General features: G+C 37.0%; 1 protein-coding gene across 1 annotated transcript in view; it reads left to right on the top strand.

Annotated features, from left to right (window-relative positions):
• Positions 1–22061, top strand: part of LOC102920438 (calcium-activated chloride channel regulator 1-like) — a 93810-nt gene that overhangs the window by 58504 nt on the left and 13245 nt on the right. The window contains 1 exon segment of the mRNA XM_076575337.1: positions 20755–21275. Within this exon segment, the coding sequence (XP_076431452.1) occupies positions 21117–21275 (159 nt within the window). The 5' untranslated portion in view covers positions 20755–21116.

The raw sequence follows: 22061 nt of genomic DNA, 5'->3' as shown, positions 1-22061 counted from the left end.
TAGTCCTCGGGCTCAGAAAAGTGGCAGCAGTTGAATACAGAAACCATTTCCAGAAACGAACTCTGTGTTTGTTCAAGCAGAGCTTGCATGAGGGGAACACTTAAATCCTTGCCACATAACCACATTGCACTTCGGAAATACTTACTCCATTGGCTTGAGCTGAAGAAAGGTTTCTGGCAGCAGAGCACACTTGAGTCCTTCCTAAAGCTGGTGTATGTATATCCTGAAGGTTCCTCCATGCTTGTCCTTCCCAGTTCTTGGTGGGCAGCCATACGGAAAGGGATGGAGCTATCAGGAGCCATGGCTTCTGGGACCTTGATTAATTCTTCCAACCATCTAGATGTGCAGCCAGCTTCTGGGGAATGATGAACGTGAAATGCAGAAGATTAAGAAAGATGTGTGAAACTGCTTTTCAGGCATTGCCTGGGAAAGGCAGACTGGCAAAAGCTGCTCAGGAACTCTAGCTGGAAAGTCCTGCAGTGGACACAAGAGGGAGGAGGGAATCAGGAGACTGGAGACCAGGAAGGAGGTGAGACAAGAAAAGGTGACCAAGAGCCGAGCAAACATCCGGGCTGGCTTTCCTTGTATTTTCCCAGGTTCTGCCCTGCTCACCAGTCTCTGCTCCTAGGCTGCTGGTCAGTAGTCAGAGAATGGGACATATCATTTAGGAAAGCCTGAATGAGCTACTGTCCCACAAGAGGCCATCATGTTCTTCCTGAAACATCCTTACTGTGAGTTAGAACTGCCTGGGACCACAGCTGTTGGCTGGACCTCAATTCACAAAGACCAGAAGCAGTTTGCTCACTCCAGGTCACATTGAAACCCTACTGCCCTAAGAGGTTTATATAAGATTTTCTTTCTATAAATCACATTTTCAGGGTAATATTGTTTCTCTCAACTCACAAACATCTTTCTATAGATCATAATCACCATCTTCCCCTTGGTAAACCACTTCATCCAAGGATGCAATAATGAATATGTTTAGTTGGTTGCATCTGTGGGTTTTACAATAGACTTGGGAATGTGTTATCATATTAACATGTGTCTAATTTGGCAACCTGGGTTCAAATCTTGGTCAGGCTCATTCTTATGCATGGCTTCTGAGGCTCACTGTTATATAAAATCTTTGTGGGTTTGTTGTTGTTGTTTGTTTAGGGTTTTTGTGAAGATTAAGTGTGTAGTACACAAAAAACAGCAGTGTCCGTGTTAATTCTTTTTTTTTTTTTTTAGGATTTATTTATTATGTACACAGTGTTCTGCCTGCATGCCAGAAGAGGGTGTCAGATCTCATTACAGATGGTTGTGAGCTACCATGTGGTTGCTGGGAATTGAACTCAGCAACTCTGCAAGTACAGCCAGTGCTCTTAACCTCTGTGCCATCTCTCCAGGCCCACCGGTGTTAATTCTTACAAATACAAATGTTAATATGGATGTGCCTTTTTATTTGCTCTGCTTAAGATCTTCACATTTTATTTCTTTAGCACGAAGAACTAGATTCCCATCCACTTGACTAAGTGTTAGCCTGGTTTGCTTTGGACATGCCATTCATTTGGTGAACAATAAGTCATGGGAGACTATGGTGTGCCTAGAGTTGTTCCAAGTAAAAAGATGGTACCATAAAAGCTCTGTGCTCTAGAATATTCCTCCAGACAACTGTGCCCACTTGGGTGGCTCTCTGACCACTCTACCCAATAGCATTTTCTTCTAATGAAAAGATACTTTGCATACTCCATACTTAGGTCACACTACACAAAAGCTTTTAGACACTGCACTATCCAAGGTATTGAAGAGAGCAGCTTTAAGAAAACTAAGCTTTAGATAACTAAGAAAACTAAAGTAGTTTAAACAAAACAGAAGCCCATCATCACTCTTTCTAGTGGAAGACTATGGGCCTATGTTCTACAAGATACCAGAACTACTAGTCATATGGGTCTCTTTTCAAGCTATTCTCTAGATTTTTCTGATCGATATAATAATGTAACAAATAGTACAGGACATAGTTTGGATCCTTTTCTTGATGGAAGAGTATTACACACAAAGCTTTTACTGTTCTAGTATTACTCATTGTAAGTCGCTTGCTTGTAGGATACTCATGAAAAAAATGACAATTAGATTTATCTACAATGCCTCAAATCAAAACCCCTCTGGATACCCTGCTATTAAAAAATAAAAAGGGGGAGTTGTCGGACCAGGGTCTAAGAATGGAACAGTGTGAGGAGAATCCTGAGTCTTGTAAAGAAACTCCAAAAACCCAGATGAGAATCTTGTGACCTCACTTTCTTCAAAACATGAAATTGTTCTTGGAATGTGTTTTCACACCCTCCCAAGTGTAGTGGATAGAAGTGACTTACTTTGGATTGTTCATTATAACCAGCTGTTGTTATTTGTTCATACGCCTCTATGGAAAAACATGTTTTGCCATGTGGGATTTGTCTGCCACATGCAGCTTGTTCTTGTGATTGGACACCTCATTCATGTGACTCCTCTTCACCCTCAGAGTAGAAATTGCCTAATGCTCTGAATACAGTTGGCTACCGTGTGAGACTTTAGTCTGCCCCATTTATTGCCTTCATTTGTGTAGGTCCCATTGCCTCCAGAGCAGTAGCAGAAGTCCAAGCTATTGAGTAGTTTGAAGCTGTAGTGAGATCATGACATCCAGTTACATGGTCTAGAGACCAAGGGTCTTTCCATTTTCTTGCTTCCTATCTGTAGACTCTAGCCTTCATCTACTGGTTTAAACTGACTTTCACAGGTGCATCCACTCGCAAAGGCAGCAAAGGGCAAGAAACATCGTTTTAAGGACATAACTTGAGAATTGCCCACATGTGCCTTCCATCCCCATACCACAAACTGAAACTTAGTCATGTGGCTGTTTTCAGCTGAAAGGGAAGCTGAGAAATACAGCCACACGACCAGCTGAGAATCCTCTGGAAGAGCACTGTACACTCTTAACTGCTGAGCAGTCTCTCCAGCCTCCAATTTTACTCTGGACCCAGAGACCAAAAGTTTAACAAGACATTAGCAAACAGAATCTAAAGGTCTGATAAATGAATGATATGCCTAATCAACAAGTTCATAGACCTGTAAGAATGGTTTACTACTCAAAAATGTATGCAAACAGTACAAGACTTGAGAAACCTCCTTTTAAGTGGTTGGCAGTGTATTGCTGTTGCCCTTGGTGCCTCTCAAATGTTTAATGTGGTCCCTATTGCTGAAGACACCATACACTTAGGACATAGGACCGAGAGGATCTGAGCTGGATCTGACCTGAAAACTCCCTTGCTGTGCTCTAGCTTTTATAGTTCCAGAAAGTACTATGCAAGCTTCTGGGAAGAGGGACAATAGTTCTACCCATCCGTGACACCTATGAACCACAACGATGACTGCCATGACAAGATGGCCATAAGGTACAATAAGTGCTGTTCATGTGCTGGTGATCTTAGGAGAGAATCTACTACTGTCACTTTACTAGACAAGCATAATTCCTACATCCCTGTTCTTATCCTTATACCTCATATACAATCGTAACTACCACCTTACATCAAAGATGTTCCCCTTTAAAGCAAAATGGGACAATAATAACAATGACAACATACTCACCCACACACAGAGAGCTGGACACAATGCAGAGATCAATAGACTGTAGGGACCGTAGCCCCAATGAACACAGCTGAAGCATAGCTCTTGCATCTACGGCTCAGGGAATATCATGAAATAGGGGGCAGAAATACAGTTGGATCCCGAATAGCAGAAAGTTTGTTGTGATAATGTCTTTCCTGGAAACAACTGCACAAACAAGACCTGAACAGTGACAATATTAATACACATGCTAACTAGGAAGACAGCAAATTTCAAAGGGTCCCACCTTTAGATGAAGAATTGAGGGCAACTAATGACTGATGAAAGAAGAAAAATTAACCTCTCCCCAGGATAAACCACTGTCTAAGTGGTTACTCAATACAAAAATAGTCATTCCTGAACCATATATACACAAACAAAAGAGGACTCAGTATGTATGTATGTATGTATGTATGTATGTATTTATGTATGTATGTATGTATAAAATTATAGATTAAATTCAAAAGAGTCTTATTAAATAAGAAACAAAAAGCCAAATACAAAGGTAATAGCCAAAGAGAACAGAACAGCCACTAGATATAGAGGCCAGAAAATGGTGGCACACACACCTTTAATCCTAGCATTCTAAAAGCTGAGATACATCCGATCTCTGTGAGTTCAAAGCCACACTGGAAACAGCCAGGCATAGTGACACATGCCTTTAATCCCAGGAAGTGATGGCAGGAAGCAGAAAGATATATAAGACATAAGGACCAGGAACTAGAGCCTGGTTAAGCTTTTAGGCTTTTGAGCAGTACTTCAGCTGAGATCCATTCAGGTGAGGACTCAGAAGCTTCCAGTTCGAGGATACAGGATCAGCTGAGAAGTTGATGAGGTGAGGTCAACTGTGGCTTGTGTTCTGTCTCTCTGATCTTCCAGCATTCATCCCAATACCTGGCCCTGGGTTTGTTTTTATTAATAAGACCTTTTCAGATTCATGTTACATAAAATTTATTTCTATAACAATATATATAAAACAATAACAGAAAAGTCAAAGAAAAAGAGACTATCAATTTGAGAGTAGGCAGAGGTCACGGGAGGAGTTTGTGGGAAAGGATGACAAGGGAGCTGGAGGGAACAAAAAGAAAAGAGGAAGTGATGTAATTCTATTTTATTTAAATACATATGTATGCAATTCATCACAGAATAGATTAAAAGTCAAAAACTTATTATCATCTCTACAATATGTATAAGAACTTTTGATAAAACATATCATTCATTCATTATAAATAATTACAGTAGAAGGGAAATTTCTTACTTTGTAAGAGGGTATTTATAAGAAAACCCACTGTGAACATCACACTTATAAAGGAAAAGCTAAAAGTGTGTCTGCTAAGGCTGACAAGTGTATGCATACCCACTGCTACCACTACTACACAGTAATAGAAAAGTGTTAGATAAGGTTATATCAGTGGATGGAAAACTGTTTCAACAGTCATTGCCTGTCCTTCTCCAAAGTGGACCTATGAAATGGTACTAATGCCCTCACACTAAGATGCCCGTGCTTTTTTTTTTTTTTCTTTTTAGGACTTTAATCCCCAAACCTGCTGTGTCTGTTATAATAAGTCAGACCTCTGAGATGACACCCCACGTTTAATTCTGAATGCTATTGACCATCTCCTACCATTGCTTCAGCCATTCTGTGAAGGGCCAAGTCTCATTCATAGGCGCAGACATTAAACTTTCTTCCATAGGAATTTCCTGGTGGTTCCAGTGCCAGAGATGGCTTTGGGATTTGCCTCACTGTAATTGACTGTTTTTACTTAAGAATTCAGAAAATTGGAACGGTGTCAATTTCTATATGTATATATTTTGGCTTTCAGCTCTCTCACAGGAGACTGGAAAAGGAGGGTCAACTGGAAACGTCAGAAGCAGGAAGTGTGACTTTTGAACAGTTCAGTCAGGCAAGTCTAACCGAAACCAAAGTAATACATGTACCAGGTTACAAAAAAAGATGCATGTGCCATCACACAATAGCAGATGCAGAATAAGGCATAAGCGAAGTGACTGCATATTGTAACATGATTAGAGTTCACTGTACAGGGTGTTGTTTCACACACGTAACTTCTGTGTATGAAAAAATACATTTGGGAATTTCTTCAAATCATTGATATGAAAAGGAAATGGCCAAATAGATGTGTTTTATTTCCTGCAGATAAATTTTAGCTTAATTAAAATTGTACAACCTCAACCATGATTAATGCATACCAGTGACAAGAAGTTTCAACACTTGATAAAAGTTGTGCATTTCTACAAATAATTGTGAGCTAAATTTACAAGTGGCCAGATATTGTAGTACATAATAAAAATGCAGCTGTTTGAATGAAGAGAGAAAGAAGAAAGGAAAAACAAGTAGGGTCAGGGAGCTGATTGACTGAGTTCCAAATACACTAGTAGTTTCATCCAATTTAATCTAGAGAATTGTAAATGCAGGAGAAATTGAAGGGAACCCACCCAGACCTGAGACAACCGAGGCTACTCATCCAGTCCTGGAGAATTTCAGAAGGACAACATCTGGAGATACATTTGTGGTATCCAATATTCCATCTTATCCATTGCCTGACCAGTACCCACCAAGTCAAATCACAGACCTTCATGCCACACTTGACGGGGAAGACATCAGTCTAACATGGACAGCACCGGGAGAAGATTTAGATGTGGGAAAAGGTAAGAACAAAGAATCGTGTGGGTTTGACTTAAATGAGAGATGTCCAATGTGAGTCAATAGTGATGGCTCAGTCAGAAGAGGGTGATTTTTAACTGAGAACTCAGCCCAGTAGGAATGTTACGATCTGATATTTTATAATTTATCAAAAAGGTCTTGCTTTGCATGCAAAGAGAGTAACATTTGGCAGTGTTTAAAAGTCAGAACTCAATTTTTATTGAAAAATGAATAAAACTTTTGATATGAGCATACTTTGCATGTTAAACATTTTTGAGGATAACTAGAAAGAAATTTAATACGGTATGTTGCAGCAACTAACCCACACATAACATATTTCTTAGTTCAACAGTATATCATAAGAATAAGTGAAAATATCATTGACCTAAGAGACAATTTTGATGGGGCTCATCAAGTTAATACAACTAACCTGTTACCAAATGAAGCCAACTCCAAGGAAACCTTTGCCTTTAAACCAGAAAACATCTCAGAAGAAAATGCAACCCACATCTTCATTGCCATTCAAAGTGTCAACAAAAGCAATTTGACATCGAAACTGTCCAACATCGCACAAGTAGCATTATTCTCGCCTCAAGCAGAGCCTGATGACAGTCCTGGTAGTCCTGAGGGTCCTGGCAGTCCTGGTGGAAGTCCACATTCTGGCATTAGCATTTCCACTATTGTGCTGTCTGTGGTGGGCTCTATTGTACTTGTTTGTATTATTTTAAGTGCCACTATTTGTATCTTAAAGGACAGAAGAAGGTTCACATCAAGAGCTGTGACAACATTTTGAAAAGCAACATAAATAAAAGAATATTTCTGAGTTTTTAAGTACATCCCATGTGATCATGAACTCAAAAATAATTTCGAGGGTTTAAAAGAATGCTTTAAGAATACCCATTCATGAAAACTACCAATATTAATGTTTATAATTAAATTCATAACATAAATAGTAATAAAAAGTATTTTTATATTGATCTAGTTCTGTATTCTTTCCTGATGCCAAAGTTTTCTGAAATGATACTTCAAATATCCTCATGAAACTAAAAGTGTCTATTTAAGTAGCCAAGATACAGCATAAAAGAACCAATCAACAGAAATGAATTTATTTAGAGAAAAGAAATGAATGTGGTCTCAGTGTTATCAATATAAGTTAAAGGCATTATAGTAATTCAAAATCTCCAACTGTACACTATCATAGTGAAGGTCATACTTACTGTAATTCATGGATATGGAAGAAGCTATTTTAATATTTTACTTTTATTTATTTTGTGTGTGCATTATGTATGTATGCATGTGTGTGTATGTGTGCATGTATGCATGTATTATGTTAGGGCACTAAGTGTGCCACTGTGTGCACGTGGATATCAGGGGACAATTTATGGGCATGGTTTCTCTCCTTCTGTTGTGTGAGTCCTAGTCATCAAACTCACGTAGTCATACTTGGCAGCATGTGTCTTTACTCTCAGCAATCTCACTGGGTCTATGATGATATTATTTTTTTAAATCAGATTCACCTGTTTATATTTCAATTTAATGTAAGCACCTCTTTTCTCTGAAAGCCCACCTACCTAGGCACTTTTTCCTTCATCTTAAGAAAGAATGGTGGAAACTATAGTCTCCTGAATTTTTTCCAGAAAAAAGAAAACAAAATGTGTTAAAGGCTTGTTTTAATCTGTCACTCAGAGGCACAGCCTAGGAGGCTCAAGCACATTGATGACTAAGATCAGTTAAGGAGATAAAGAAAGTAGGTTGAGAAGAGTAGATCACATTGCAGGGAGTATTTACAATCCTCTGATGAGACCAAGTTAATACAAATTCAGTTTACTTCACATAACAACAAATGCTGGTGAGGCTGTAAAGAAAGAAGATCCTTAGCAGTGCTAAGAGGAAAATTCATAGCTCTAAATGCACACATAAAGAAGATGGAGCAATCCCATACCAATTAATTAACAGCACAACTGAAAGCTCTAGAACAAAAAGAAACAAACTCACCCAGGAGAAATAGACGCCAGGAAATACTCAAATTGAGGGCTGAAATCAATGAAATAGATAACAAGAGAACAATACAAAAAAAATCAATGAAACAAAGAGTTGGTTCTTTGAAAAAATCAACAAGATAGACAAACCCATAGCCAAATTAACCAAAAGGCAAAGAGAGAGCACCCAAATTAACAAAATAAGAAATGAAAAGGGAGACAGAACAACAGACAACAAGGAAATCCAGAGAATCATCAGATAATACTTCAAAAACCTGTACTCCACAAAAATGGAAAACCAGGAAGAAATGGACAATTTTCTGGATAAATACCACATACCAAAATTAAATCAAGACCAGATAAACCATTTAAATAGACCAATAACCCCTAAAGAAATAGAAACAGTCATCAAAAGTCTCCCAACCAAAAAAAGCCCAGGACCAGATGGTTTCAGTGCGGAATTCTACCAGACTTTCAAAAAAGAACTAATACCAATACTCTTCAAAGTGTTCCACACAATTAAAACAGAAGGAACACTACCAAACTCTTATTATGAGGCTACAATTACCCTGATACCCAAACCACACAAAGATGCAACAAAGAAAGAGAACTACAGACCAATCTCCCTCATGAACATTGATGCAAAAATACTCAACTAAATATTGGCAAACCGAATCCAAGAATACATCAAAACAATCATCCATCACGACCAAGTAGGATTCATCCCAGGGATGCAAGGATGGTTCAAGATATGAAAATCAGTCAATGTAATACACCATATAAAGAAACTGAAAGAAAGAAAACCACATGATCATCTCCTTAGATGCTGAAAAAGCCTTTGACAAAATCCAACACCCCTTCATGATAAAGGTCTTAGAAAGATCAGGAATACAAGGAACATTTCTAAACACAATAAAGGCAATTTATAGCAAGCCAACAGCAAACATCAAATTAAATGGAGAGAAACTCAAAGCGATACCACTAAATTCAGGAACAAGACAAGGCTGTCCACTCTCCCCATATTTATTCAATATAGTACTAGAAGTTCTAGCTAGAGCAATAAAACAACAAAAGGAGATCAAAGGGATACAAATTGGCAAGGAAGAAGTCAAACTTTCACTATTTGCAGATGATATGATAGTATACATAAGTGACCCCAAACACTCTACCAGGCAACTCCTACAGCTGATCAACTCCTTCAGTAAAGTGGCAGGATACAAGATCAACTCAAAAAAAATCAGTAGCCCTCCTATACACAAATGATAAAAGGACTGAGAAAGAAGTCAGAGAAACATCACCCTTTACAATAGCCACAAATAATATAAAATACCTTGGGATAACACTAACTGAACAAGTGAAGGACCTTTTTGATAAGAACTTTAAATCTCTAAAGAAAGAAATTGAAGAAGAAATCAGAAAATGGAAGGATCTGCCATGCTCATGGATAGGTAGGATTAACATAGTAAAAATGGTAATCTTACCAAAAGCAATCTACAGATTCAATGCAATCCCCATCAAAATACCAACACAATTCTTCAAAGACTTGGAAAGAAAAATACTCAACTTCATATGGAAAAACAAAAGACCCAGGATAGCTAAAAGAATCCTATATGATAAAGCAAACTTTGGAGGCATCACCATCCCTGACCTCAAACTCTATGATAGAGTTATAGTAATAAAAACAGCCTGGTACTGGTATAAAAACCGACATACAGACCAATGGAATCGAATTGAAGACCCTGACATTAATCCATGCACATATGAACACCTGGTTTTTGACAAAGGAGCCAAAACTATACAATGGAAAAAAGAAAGTATCTTCAACAAATGGTGCTGGATGTCAATATGTAAAAGATTAAAAATAGATCCATATCTGTCACCATACACAAAACTCAAGTCCAAGTGGATCAAAGACCTGAACATAAATCCAGTTACACTAAACTTAATAGAAAAGAAAGTAGGAAGCACTCTTGAACGCATTGGCACCAGAGACCATTTCCTAAATAAAACACCAACAGCACAGACCCTGAGTACAATTAATAAATGGGACCTCTCGAAATTGAGAGGCTTTTGCAGGGCAAAAGACACAGTCAATAAGACAAAAAGACAGTCAACAGAATGGGAAAAGATCTTCACCAACCCCACATCTGACAGAGGATTGATCTCCACAGTATATAAAGAACTCAAGAAACTAGACATCAAAATACTGAACAGTCCAATTAAAAAATGGGCTAAAGAGCTAAACAGAGAATTCACAAAACAAGAATCACAAATGGCTGAAAGACATTTAAAGAAATGCTCAACATCCTTAATCATCAGAGAAATGCAAATCAAAATGACTCTGAGATACCACCTTACACCTGTTAGAATGGCTATGATCAAAAACACCAATGACAGTCAATGTTGGAGAGCTTGTGGAGCAAAGGGAACACTCCTCCACGGTTGGTGGGAATGTAAACTTGTACAACCACTGTGGAAATCAGTATGGCGGTTTCTCAGAAAATTAGGAATCGGACTACCTCAAGACCCAGCCATCCCACTCTTGGGCATATACCCAAGGAATGCTGATTCATACCATAAAGATACATGCTCAGCTATGTTCATAGCAGCACTATTTGTAATAGCCAGAACCTGGAAACAACCTAGATGCCCGTCAACGGAAGAATGGATAAAAAAAAAACGAGGTACATATACACAATGGAGTACTACTCAGCAAAGAAAAACAATGAAAGCATGAAATTTGCAGGCAAATGGATGGAACTAGAAAAAATCATCCTGAGTGAGGTAACCCAAACCCAGAAAACAGTCATGGTATGTACTCACTCATAAGTGGATACTAGATATAAAATAAAGAACAATCAGACCACAACCCATAGAAACATGGAGGCTACATATATATAGCATGGAGGTCCCTAGGACGACTGTGGCTTATAATAAATTTTGGTTTTACTTAATTATTGAAAAAAAAGCCAAATGAATAGAAACACATGAACTATGAACCAAAGGCTGAGGGGCCCCCAGCTGGATCAGGCCCTCTGAATAGGTGAGATAGTTGATTGGCTTGATCTGTTTGGGAGGCAACTAGGCAGTGGGACCAAGTCCTGTGCTCATTGCATAAGTTGGCTGTTTGAAACCTGGAGCTTATGCAGGGACACTTGGCTCAATCTGGGAGGAGGGGACTGGACCTGCCTGGACTGAGTCTACCAGGTTGATCACAGTCCTTGGGGGAGGTTTTGCCCTGGAGGAGGTGGGAATGGGGGGTGGGCTGGGAGGAAGGGGACAGGGTGGGAGGGGGGAGAACAGGGGAACCCGTGGCTGATATGTAGAACTGAATGGTATTGTAACATAAACGAAAGGAAAAAAAGAAATAATAATAATAAAGAATACACATTAAAAAAAAAAACTTGCATGGGAAATGCCAATACTCTCTGCCAGGAACTAATTACACCAATAAGGAAAACAGGGGTTGTGCCAGACTACATCAAAGCATGTGTAGATGCCTCACCAGCAGTGGTCCAGTGTATAGCCTGTGCCACAGCAATGCAAGGGTGACATTTTCACCCCTATGTTCAAATTTAAAAGGAACAAGAAACCAAAAATTTCCATGCATTTCTTGCAGACAGCAAGGACATATGAGCCGTGACTGTAAAAAAAAAGAAGAGCAGACTTCAAAAAGTAAAAATAAGAAAAACCAACCTCCAAGGCTATGTCCTCAATATAGGAAGGGAAAACATTGGAAAAATGAACGTAAATCAAAATTTCATAAGAATGGAAGCCCTCTAAAAAATGAAGAGACAAAAAATGGGCAGAGGGGCATGCCCTCTGCCCCAAAATTTTAAAAAGGGGCAAAAGGGGCAAACAGAGGAAGGTAAAAGTAAACTTAATCCTCTGGCCCCTGAGTTTAACATCTTAAGTTTACCTAGAGCTACCCAGAAAGTATAGGATTAGTTACTGCAGTAGACAAAGATTATTTACTCTCTCTTTATGGGGGAGTCCAAGTGATAGATACAAGATTTAAAGGGCCATTATTGTCTGGCACCTTTGGTCTTAAAATGGGGAAAAGTTCAAATTATAAGAAAAAATTTGAAGAACTTCCTAGAGTAATTGATTCAAACTTCCAGAGAGAAGTAAAAATTATAATTAAGCCATTAAAAGAAACAACAAACTACATAGAAACCAACAGGTAGCTCAAATAATACTACTCCATTACATACAGCCTCTCAATCTGATATTAAAACAGACTAGAGGAGATAAAGGGTTTGGTTCCACAGAAGTGGTAGCCTGGACTCAAAAAATTCCTAAACAGAGAACCTTGAAAGCTATAAAAGTAAAAAGAAAAATATTCAGGGCTTATTAGACACAGGAGCAGATAGGTCTTGCATTGCTGGGAAAGACTGGCCTGGGGCATGGCCTTTAGTTCCCACCACCTCTACTGTTAGGGGATTGGGGTTAGCGTCTAATGGAGCTCAAAGTTCAAAATCCTGACATGGGAATGTGAGGACAAAGAGGGTACATTTCAACCTTACATTATTTCCTCTTTGCCATTCTCTTTATGGGGAAGAGAGATCCTTGGAAAAATGAAAGTAAAATTGACCACAGATGAAAAATGGAATGATCAGCATTTTTTTATACACAGATAAAAAATCATGGGTTAACGATGAGCCTGTTTAGGTGAATCAGTGGCCCCCTAACTCAGAAAAAGATGCAGGCCTTAAAACAACTAGTAAAAGAACAACTACAATACAGACATATTTAAAAATTCAGTAGTTCATGGAATACTCCTGTATTTGTTGTTAAGAAAAAAAATGGAGACTTTGACAAGATCTTAGGGCTGTCAACAGAACAATGTGTGACATGGGAGCTCTACAGCCAGGACTTCCTTCCCCAGCAGCTGTCCCAGAGAATTATTACGTTATAGTTATTGATTTAAAGGATTGTTTTCTCACCATAAAACTACAACCCAAAGACACACAAAGATTTGCCTTCAGCATTCCCTCTGTGAATTTTCAAAGGCCATTTCAAAGGTACCAATGGAAAGTCCTCCCCCCAAAACATTAAAAAATAGTCCTACATTGTGTCAAAAATTTGTGGATCAAGCCTTAAGATCCATTAGGGCTAAATATGAAAGGGCTGTCATATTATATTATATGGATGACATTCTTATAACAAAAACAAAACAAAAGACTAAGTAAATTAATTTTTAAAAATATGATTAAGGTATTAAGCCAGTATGGATTAATTATCACTCCTGACAAAATTGAACATAACAAACCAATAAATTATTTTAAAGAAACAATTCACAATAAATATATTGTATCTCAAAAATTATAACTTAGAAGTGATAAATTAAAGACACTTAATGATTTTCAAAAACTATTTAGTAAATATTAATTGGATTAGACTTTATTTAAAAATTACCAGAGGACAATTACATCATTTATTTTAAATTCTTAAAGAAGATCTGATCCCAAATCTAAAAGACAACTTTAAAAGAGCCCTTAAAACAATTAAAATTGATAAAATCAAGATGCAAAACACAAAAATAAAACAAATAAATTATCTAAAATCATGGTCCCTTATTATACTTAAAACATCATACACCCCTACTACATGTTTGTAGCAAAAAGGTATACTAAAATGGATATATCTCCCTCATAGTCAAGTAAAGATGATATCTTCATATCCTTTCACGTGTAGTCAATTAATTCTTAAAGGGAGGATAAGATCCAAAAAATGATTGACAAAAAATACAAAAGCATTATCATTCTCTACAATAAGGAACAATTGGAGTATTTACTCCAAACTACAGATGATTGGGAAATTACATTACCTTATTGCATGGGACAAATAAAATATCATGTACCTCAATACCCTATATTAAAGTTTGTGGAAGGAACAGGGATAATCTTTCCTTCTATAGTAACATTGGAACCCATTTCCGATGCCCTCTTGGTATTTACAGATGGTTCATCCAATGGAACTTCAGCTGTTTATATAAAAGATAGACCCAAAATTATTAAAAAGACAAAAGAAATTTCTGCACAACAGGTAGAAATTATCACAGTTATTGCTGCCCTTAACATATACCTAAAGAGTTTAACCTTTATACAGATTCAAAATATGTACTTTGTTTATTTCCTGATATAGAGACAGATATTATATGTGGATATTCAAAAATAATGTCACTTTTGTTGTAAAATTACAAAATATAATTCAATCAAAAAATTTTATAGGACATATTAGAGGACATACTGGCTTGCCAAGTCCATTGGCTTCAGGAAATACTATGACAAATTTTTTAACATAGGAATATTAGATTGCTACTGTGATTAAACAAGCATTAGAAAGTCATGCTTTACATCATCAGAATGCATTGGCATTGAGAAGGATGGTCAATTTGATGTGAGAACAGGCTAGACAAATTGTAAAGGATTGTAAACATTGTCCTGATGCATATCATCCATCAAAAATGGGAGTTAATTCAAAAGGACTTAAGGCTCAAGTTTTGTGACAGATAGATGTAGCTAGAGTTTTCCCGCCTGGCCCATAGTCAGGACAAATATCTCTCACCCACCAGTCCCACAGCCTCTCAGACCCAACCAAGTAAACACAGAGACTTATATTGCTTACAAACTGTATGGCCATGGCAGGCTTCTTGCTAACTGTTCTTATATCTTAAATTAACCCATTTCTATAAATCTATACCTTGTCACGTGGCTCGTGGCTTACTGGCATCTTCACATGTGGCTTGTCATGTTGGCAGCTGGCAGTGTCTCTGAGTCAGCCTTCCACTTCCCAGAATTCTTCTCCTCCTTGTCCCGCCTATACTTCCTCCTGTCTGACTACTGGCAAATCAGTGTTTTATTTACTAACTAATCAGAGCAACACATTTGCCATACAGAACATCCCACAGCAGATGGACGTAACTCATATCCCAGAATTTGAAAAATTGACCTGTGTGCATGTTTCTGTAGATAACTACCCTCATGCAGTCATAGCCACTACATGAACCAGTAAAAGATGTCATACAACATCTTATTATATGCTTCTCCTCGTTAGAACCACCAAAAAGAACTAAAACTGATAATGCTCCAAGGTATACTTCTCAAGCTTTTGCAAAGTTTTGCATTTAATGAAGTATAAAACATACAACAGAGATTCCATATAACCTCCAAAGTCAAACTATCATAAAAGAACTCATCAAAATCTTAAGGTACAACTTCAAAGATTAAAATCTAGAGGTCACTACTATTAGTCTCATCGGTTGTTAAGTTCTGCTTTACTTAGCATTAATCACCTTAACACAGATGATAAAGGTTTTACTCCTATGCAAAAACATTGGGCTCCATTACAACAGACTATAACCCCTCCAGTGATGTGGAAGGATCTTTTAACAGGCACCTGGAGAGGGCCAAATGTGTTAATCACCTCGGAAAGAGGATATACATGTGTTTTTCCATAGAATACAGAAAACCCAATCTGGATCCCAGACAGACTTGTTTGAACCTTCCACCAAAAAAATGCTATCGAGAGCCCACACACAAAAATGATAATAATAATAATAATAATAATAATAATAATAATAATAAACAAAAAATGAAGACATTGATCTCTCTCCTCCACAGGCCTCTTTGCCTCCCCCTGTGCTGTCACCTACCACAAGGACAGATCCACCCTCTTGGAGACAACTAGAAAAACTCATTCAAAAAGCACAACAAAAGGTCTCTAAAACCAGGAAAACATCATCAACAGAAAATATGTTCCTCACTGTGCTTATGGTGGTTGCTCTGCATAATATTATATTATGCCTTTACAACCTCGTTTGGGGCCTCTGTTCCCCATCCTCCACTTCTTCATCCCATGGGTTGGGGAGATAAGTTATATACCAAAATCATAAATAATATACCAAATTGTTAGGAGGACATCCTGCTTTTTCCTTTCATATGACCTCCTCTGTAATTAAATAAAAGGAAATGTCAGATTCAGCTCCAATATTTGTTACTTTAATGGAAATACCACCCATGGGTTGTCTTCCCACTTGTTATAAAACTTTTCTTTCCAATGCTCCAGATAGAACAGTTACAAATAAACTGCCTATCCATCATAGAAGGTTAATATGGGAGTTTCAATAATGATTTGGGGATATAATAATATAATGAAACTTTTATATGGACAAAAACATCATGCCTCTAGAAGATTATACACAAGAATATGGGGACAAAGATGAAGTGTGGGATCCTTTGCTTAATGATGTTAATCCAAGATGTCTTAAATGTAGATTTGGTTATAGGGCTTCAGTACATTATCCATTTAAAAACGTGAAAAAAATTATGACTACTCTATAGCCACATCATTTCATAATTATAAAGTTTTTAACTAATCAGTTACTACAATATTATGGATATAAGCCTGATACATTTACAAATGAGCCTATTAATAGATGATTCACTCCAGGATGGGTAGAACCTATTTATGTTAGTCATTCTCCTTCATATACTTCTAATGTTTTTCCAGGATTATTTAAACTTTTTGCTGCAACTAACACGGTTTTTCTAAAGAGCCTAGGAAATCTAAAAGTACTCCTTTGACAATTAGATCTTGTTTAGGCTATCCTTATGACACACTTACTGGACATTCTTCAGATTTAAAAATTACTAAAATAAAATAATCTTATCAGGTCAATTGTTCTAAATGTATTTTAACTAACTGTATTGATCCTATGTTAATTAAAAATTATTCAGTTATTTTATGACTACAAAGACCTTTTCATGTTATGCTTCCTGTAAATCTAAAACCTGATGCCTGATTTGACAATACAGCCTTAGAAGTCCTAAAAAGAGTTAATAAATTAATTGAACCAAAGTGCTTTGTTACAGCTTTAGTTTTAGGCATTAGTGTTTTTAATAGACATCCTTACTTCACTTACAGTCTCAACAGTTGCCTTAGTTTCAGACATAAAAACTACACATTTTGTTAATGATTTAAATAAAAATGTCTCTTTAATACTTACAAGACAACAAATAATAAAAAAACTAAAATTAAAACTTGATGCTTTAAAGGATGTAGTTTTAACACTAGGAGAAGAGTTAAAATTTATTAAAATACAACTTTCTACTAAATTCCATGCCAGCTTTCATTAACATATATGTAACACCATGGCCTTATAATGAGAGTCATAATGAAAATCTTACTAAAAATCATTTGGTAAAAATTTAAAAAAACAATGATATTACCCGTGATATGGCTAAATTACAATACCAAATTTCTGCTATGGGTAAAACACATGTCAAACCTACCAATTTAAAGAATTTGGCTCAGTCTATTAGCTCTGCTTTACAGTCATTAAACTCAATTAAAAGGTTACATTAGATTTTTGTTGTTGTAGTATCAGGAATTCTTCTTCCTCTTCTTCTTCTTCTTCTTCTTCTTCTTCTTCTTCTTCTTCTTCTTCTTCTTCTTCTTCTTCTTCTTCTTCTTCTTCTTCTTCTCATTTTTCCAGTCATCTTCCGACTAGTCTCTTCTTCCATCTCTACAGCCAAAACAGATATATATGAACTTCAATTAAAAAATTTTAAAAAACAAAATGAGATGCCACACCAACTCCAGTAGAATCTGTGTGACAAGTTCCACAGATTGAGGTGAGAACTTCAAAAGAAGGAGGCCACCTGGAACTGGTTGTAAAATTCTAAAACTCTTGGCTGGAGCAAACTATTAAGCGGTAGTTCTCATAGCAATCTATCTGTTTTATCTCTATTTCTTTCCATATTTACAAGGCAGTTTCTGATAGTCTAGGATAAGATTTCAGGTGAAAAATATGGATAAGAAACCATCCTTTGAGGTAGTGTCACCAGCCATGACCTTATGACCAAAAAGACCAAAGCTTTACTTCATAAATCATTTACAAAATTATAAAATAGTACAATGATTAGATAAAATTTTCCATCAATAAAATGTCATATGACTCTACATATGTCTGTAGATGTAACCAACCGTCTTATTAAAATAAGAAACACAGAACCAATGTAAAAGAGAAAACCGAGAGGTCAGAGCTCAGAGCTAAAATCTTACCTCCTGCGGTGCTCCTACCTCCCCGAAAGAGAGCTACTTCCTATGTGTATATCTTTAAATAGTCTTTCTGTTCTGCCTTCTCATTGGTTGTAAACCCAAACACATGACTGCCTCGTCACTGCCTGTAAGTACAGCCCTCCACGTCTTAAAGGCGTGTGTCTCCAATGCTGGCTATATCCCTGAACACATAGAGATCTACCTAGCTCTTCTACCAAGTGCTGGGATTAAAGGCTTGCACTGCCGCCACCACCACCACCACCACCACCAACAACAACAACAACAACAACACGCTCTTGCTATGGCTCTAATAGCTCTGACCCCTAGGCAACTTTATTTATTAACCTACAATGAAAATCAGATTTCAGTACAAATAAAATACCACCATATATGTCTTTTAAAATGGGCTTAGATATATAATAAAAGCCTTAAACCAAAAAATTAATAATCTAAATTTATACCTTGAAGATTTAAAGAAAAAAAAACTAGGTACTAGTTGTAAACAATAACTAACAATAAAAATGTATTAACCTGTTCCTAAGAATGTGCCATCTGCCTTGGATGATTTTATGCACTAACTTGTTCTTGAAAACCTTTGCCTTGGATGATTTCAAGCTTTACTCTGCCAAATGACAATGATGTTACATGTCCTATCTGTGATTGTTTCACTAAACACATCTTTTAAGAATTTTAATACTTCTTTCACTATATATAAAAATCCATACTTAAAAACTACATGATACACTGATTCAAACTGCCTCTGTGTTTGTTTCTGTTTGCCATCACCGAATACTTACCCACCTAGCCTTTGAGGACCTTCGTCCCAGGGACACCCATATCTGACTGGGGTGGTCCCTGAAAATCATGAGAAGCCATTCCAAATTGGCTTCTTCGAGTTAAGTGGCATCTTTCATCCTGTCTTGTGTTTGAGTCCTCTATGAGTCCATTCTAATCTATTTACCAGGCTTTGAGCTCTTTGGAGGCAATGCTGGAGTTTTTGCATGTCTGTACTTGAAGACAGAGGACTGGGTAAGGCACAGGAAGCTCTAATTTCTTCCCATGAACTTAGAAGAATAAGGAAAATTAAGGAACACACATTATATTATTGAAGTCTATTATGCACCAGAATAGTATGACACAGTCTTTTCTTTATTGCTTTATTTGTTTGCTTGCTTGCAACAGGGTCTTACTGTATAAGGCAAAAGTGCCAGCCACTAAATCCAGCTCCACACGTTGTTTCATTCAACCCTTACAACATTCCTTTCACAGGTATCACTGTTCTCATTTTACAGGTCTCAAAATTGAGGCTGAGAAGCTAAAACAAATGTCTTACCTCCAAGCTAATTTACAATCTAGTAAGGGAAAATATTATGTATGTCAAAATAGCAAAAGCAAGGCCAGTAGTACACAATAAGAACAGTTCAAGCAACTTCAAAGAAAAGAAAATGATTTCTTTAGGAGGATTTTGTAGATGGTACTATAAAATCTTGGTTGGACTAGCAAGGATAAGATAATGCTAATCGTTAAAGATAAATGCACTCCAAGGAGCTACAGTTTTTACTCTGGCACCCACAGTTCTTTCTCTAGTCTTAGGACAGCTTCTTCACTCCCCACCCCACTTAAACACTACAAGACAATAATCACAGTTGTACAAAATTTAACCATGAAAAAAGAGACACTGATTAGCAAAATAGCCTATATGTGTAACGTATGCTATTTATTGAGGCTTCTTAGGAGTCGGAACACGTGCATGAGTTTTTTCTATAAATTAATTCATTTAGCGTTTCCAACATCTCATAATAATTCAGATATTTCAGAAAAGACAAGCATAAAAAAGAGTCATGCAACCCTAACATAGAAATATGTGACTATTAAGTGACTAGGACAAGGAGTCAGGCTCACATTGATCTGACTCCTGAGCCAACTCATAATGACGCTGTGCAACTAATCAAGCTGTAAAGCTCTTTATTTAATCAAGAGAAAAAAAGAAAGAAAGAAAGAAAGAAAGAAAGAAAGAAAGAAAGAAAGAAAGAAAGAAAGAAAGAAAGAAAGAAAAGAAGAAGGAAGGAAGGAAGGAAGGAAGGAAGGAAGGAAGGAAGGAAGGAAGGAAGGAAGGAAGGAAGCAAGGAAGGAAGGAAGGAAGGAAGGAAGGAAATTTAGGTGAAATATATTAAGTTCTCAAGTTACAAACGGTTGTGGAACATTCAATACCATTTGAAAGCTGAAACAAACAGGTAGCTATCATGGAGGATAATAAAAGAAAGTCTCCATTTGATCCACAGCCATTTTTGAAGTATTGTACTTACAGCATTCACATCTCAAGGATGAATATAAAGTCATAAATCTCTGCCACTCCCACTTAAGTCCTCTTGTTGTTTGCTTTCTAATACAAGCCTTTCCATCTGCTCTTTCCTGGTGCTTTCTTCTCAGTTACTGGTCTCTCCCTATAAACACGCCGAAGACTTAGACCTCAGGTGCTGTCTGACAATGGTGCTGGTGATGGTGATGCTCATGGCAATGAAGAGTACCCACAACCATGAGGATAACTACACAAACAACCCAAAAGATGGCTCACTTCAGTAAATACCTGTTGCCTTATCTGTCTTAGAAAGTATAATGAATGTGTTTACCATAATCCCCACTGACATTGAGCAGCTAAATCTGTAGAATGAATGCAATAAGGAAGGTCATCAAGAAATAGGAGTATTTCACTATACAGGATCCAAATCCCTGAGTGAGGCAGACACATAAAGACCCTCCTTTCGTAGCTTCCTCACTTAGCATGTCCAAACATGGTGCCAGGTCTGAAGGTCCTTCTGTTCCTCAGCCTGCATCTCTTGCAGGAGGTGAAAAGCACCATAGTCCATCTGAACAACAATGGATATGAGGGTGTGGTCATTGCAATTAACCCCAGTGTGCCAGAAGATGAAAGACTCATCCAAAGCATAAAGGTAAGGAGGGTTTTATTATCTGCATATTTGCATGTCAATAATTCTTTTTACCTAGGCATTTAAACACACACACACACACACACACACACACACACACACACACTCTTTGACTGTATTCATCATGTCTGCAGTATTATTACAGTCAAGATGAGTATCTGCTTAGTTTTCTATTTTTATTATATATTAACATCAGTTGCTCCCACATGCACATCTTCAGAAAACCTAAATTCCTTACCTATCTTGCCTTAAAGAAAACAAGCCTGACACATTTTATATCAATTTGTTTCTAATTTTACTTGTAATAAAAGGTTTTTAGCACATAGCACATGTGCTCTATTCTTAGATCCTCTCAGTATCACTAAGATGTGGTCCAGAGGATTCTAACACTTATGTAAATGAGAAATTGACTTATAGTCATAAAATAAATGACAGAAATGAAACTATCCAACCTTTCATAGTTTTATTATTACCACTTGGTAAAACTTTGCCTTTTATTGTACTTGATGTTAAGGAGAAATTTTTACTATAATTATTTTTAGCTATCTCTTCTCTATGTATAGTGTGCTCATTAATGACAAAGTCAACATCAAGTATAACAATATGCCAAACTATAAATTCTCAAGTTGTATAAAATATAAGATTTGGACTGAGAAAACTTATCATCCATGCAAGACATTCTGTGCACAATACATTAATTCCCAGGACATTAGGGACAAAACATATAAAGAATAAATCTGACCACTCAACTTTCCACCATTCTCTTGAGTACTAACACAGGCCACCTTT

The sequence above is a fragment of the Peromyscus maniculatus genome, chromosome 6, assembly GCF_049852395.1.
Source record: "Peromyscus maniculatus bairdii isolate BWxNUB_F1_BW_parent chromosome 6, HU_Pman_BW_mat_3.1, whole genome shotgun sequence".
NCBI lineage: Eukaryota > Metazoa > Chordata > Mammalia > Rodentia > Cricetidae > Peromyscus > Peromyscus maniculatus.
This window is presented reverse-complemented; position numbering and strand designations above follow the sequence as displayed.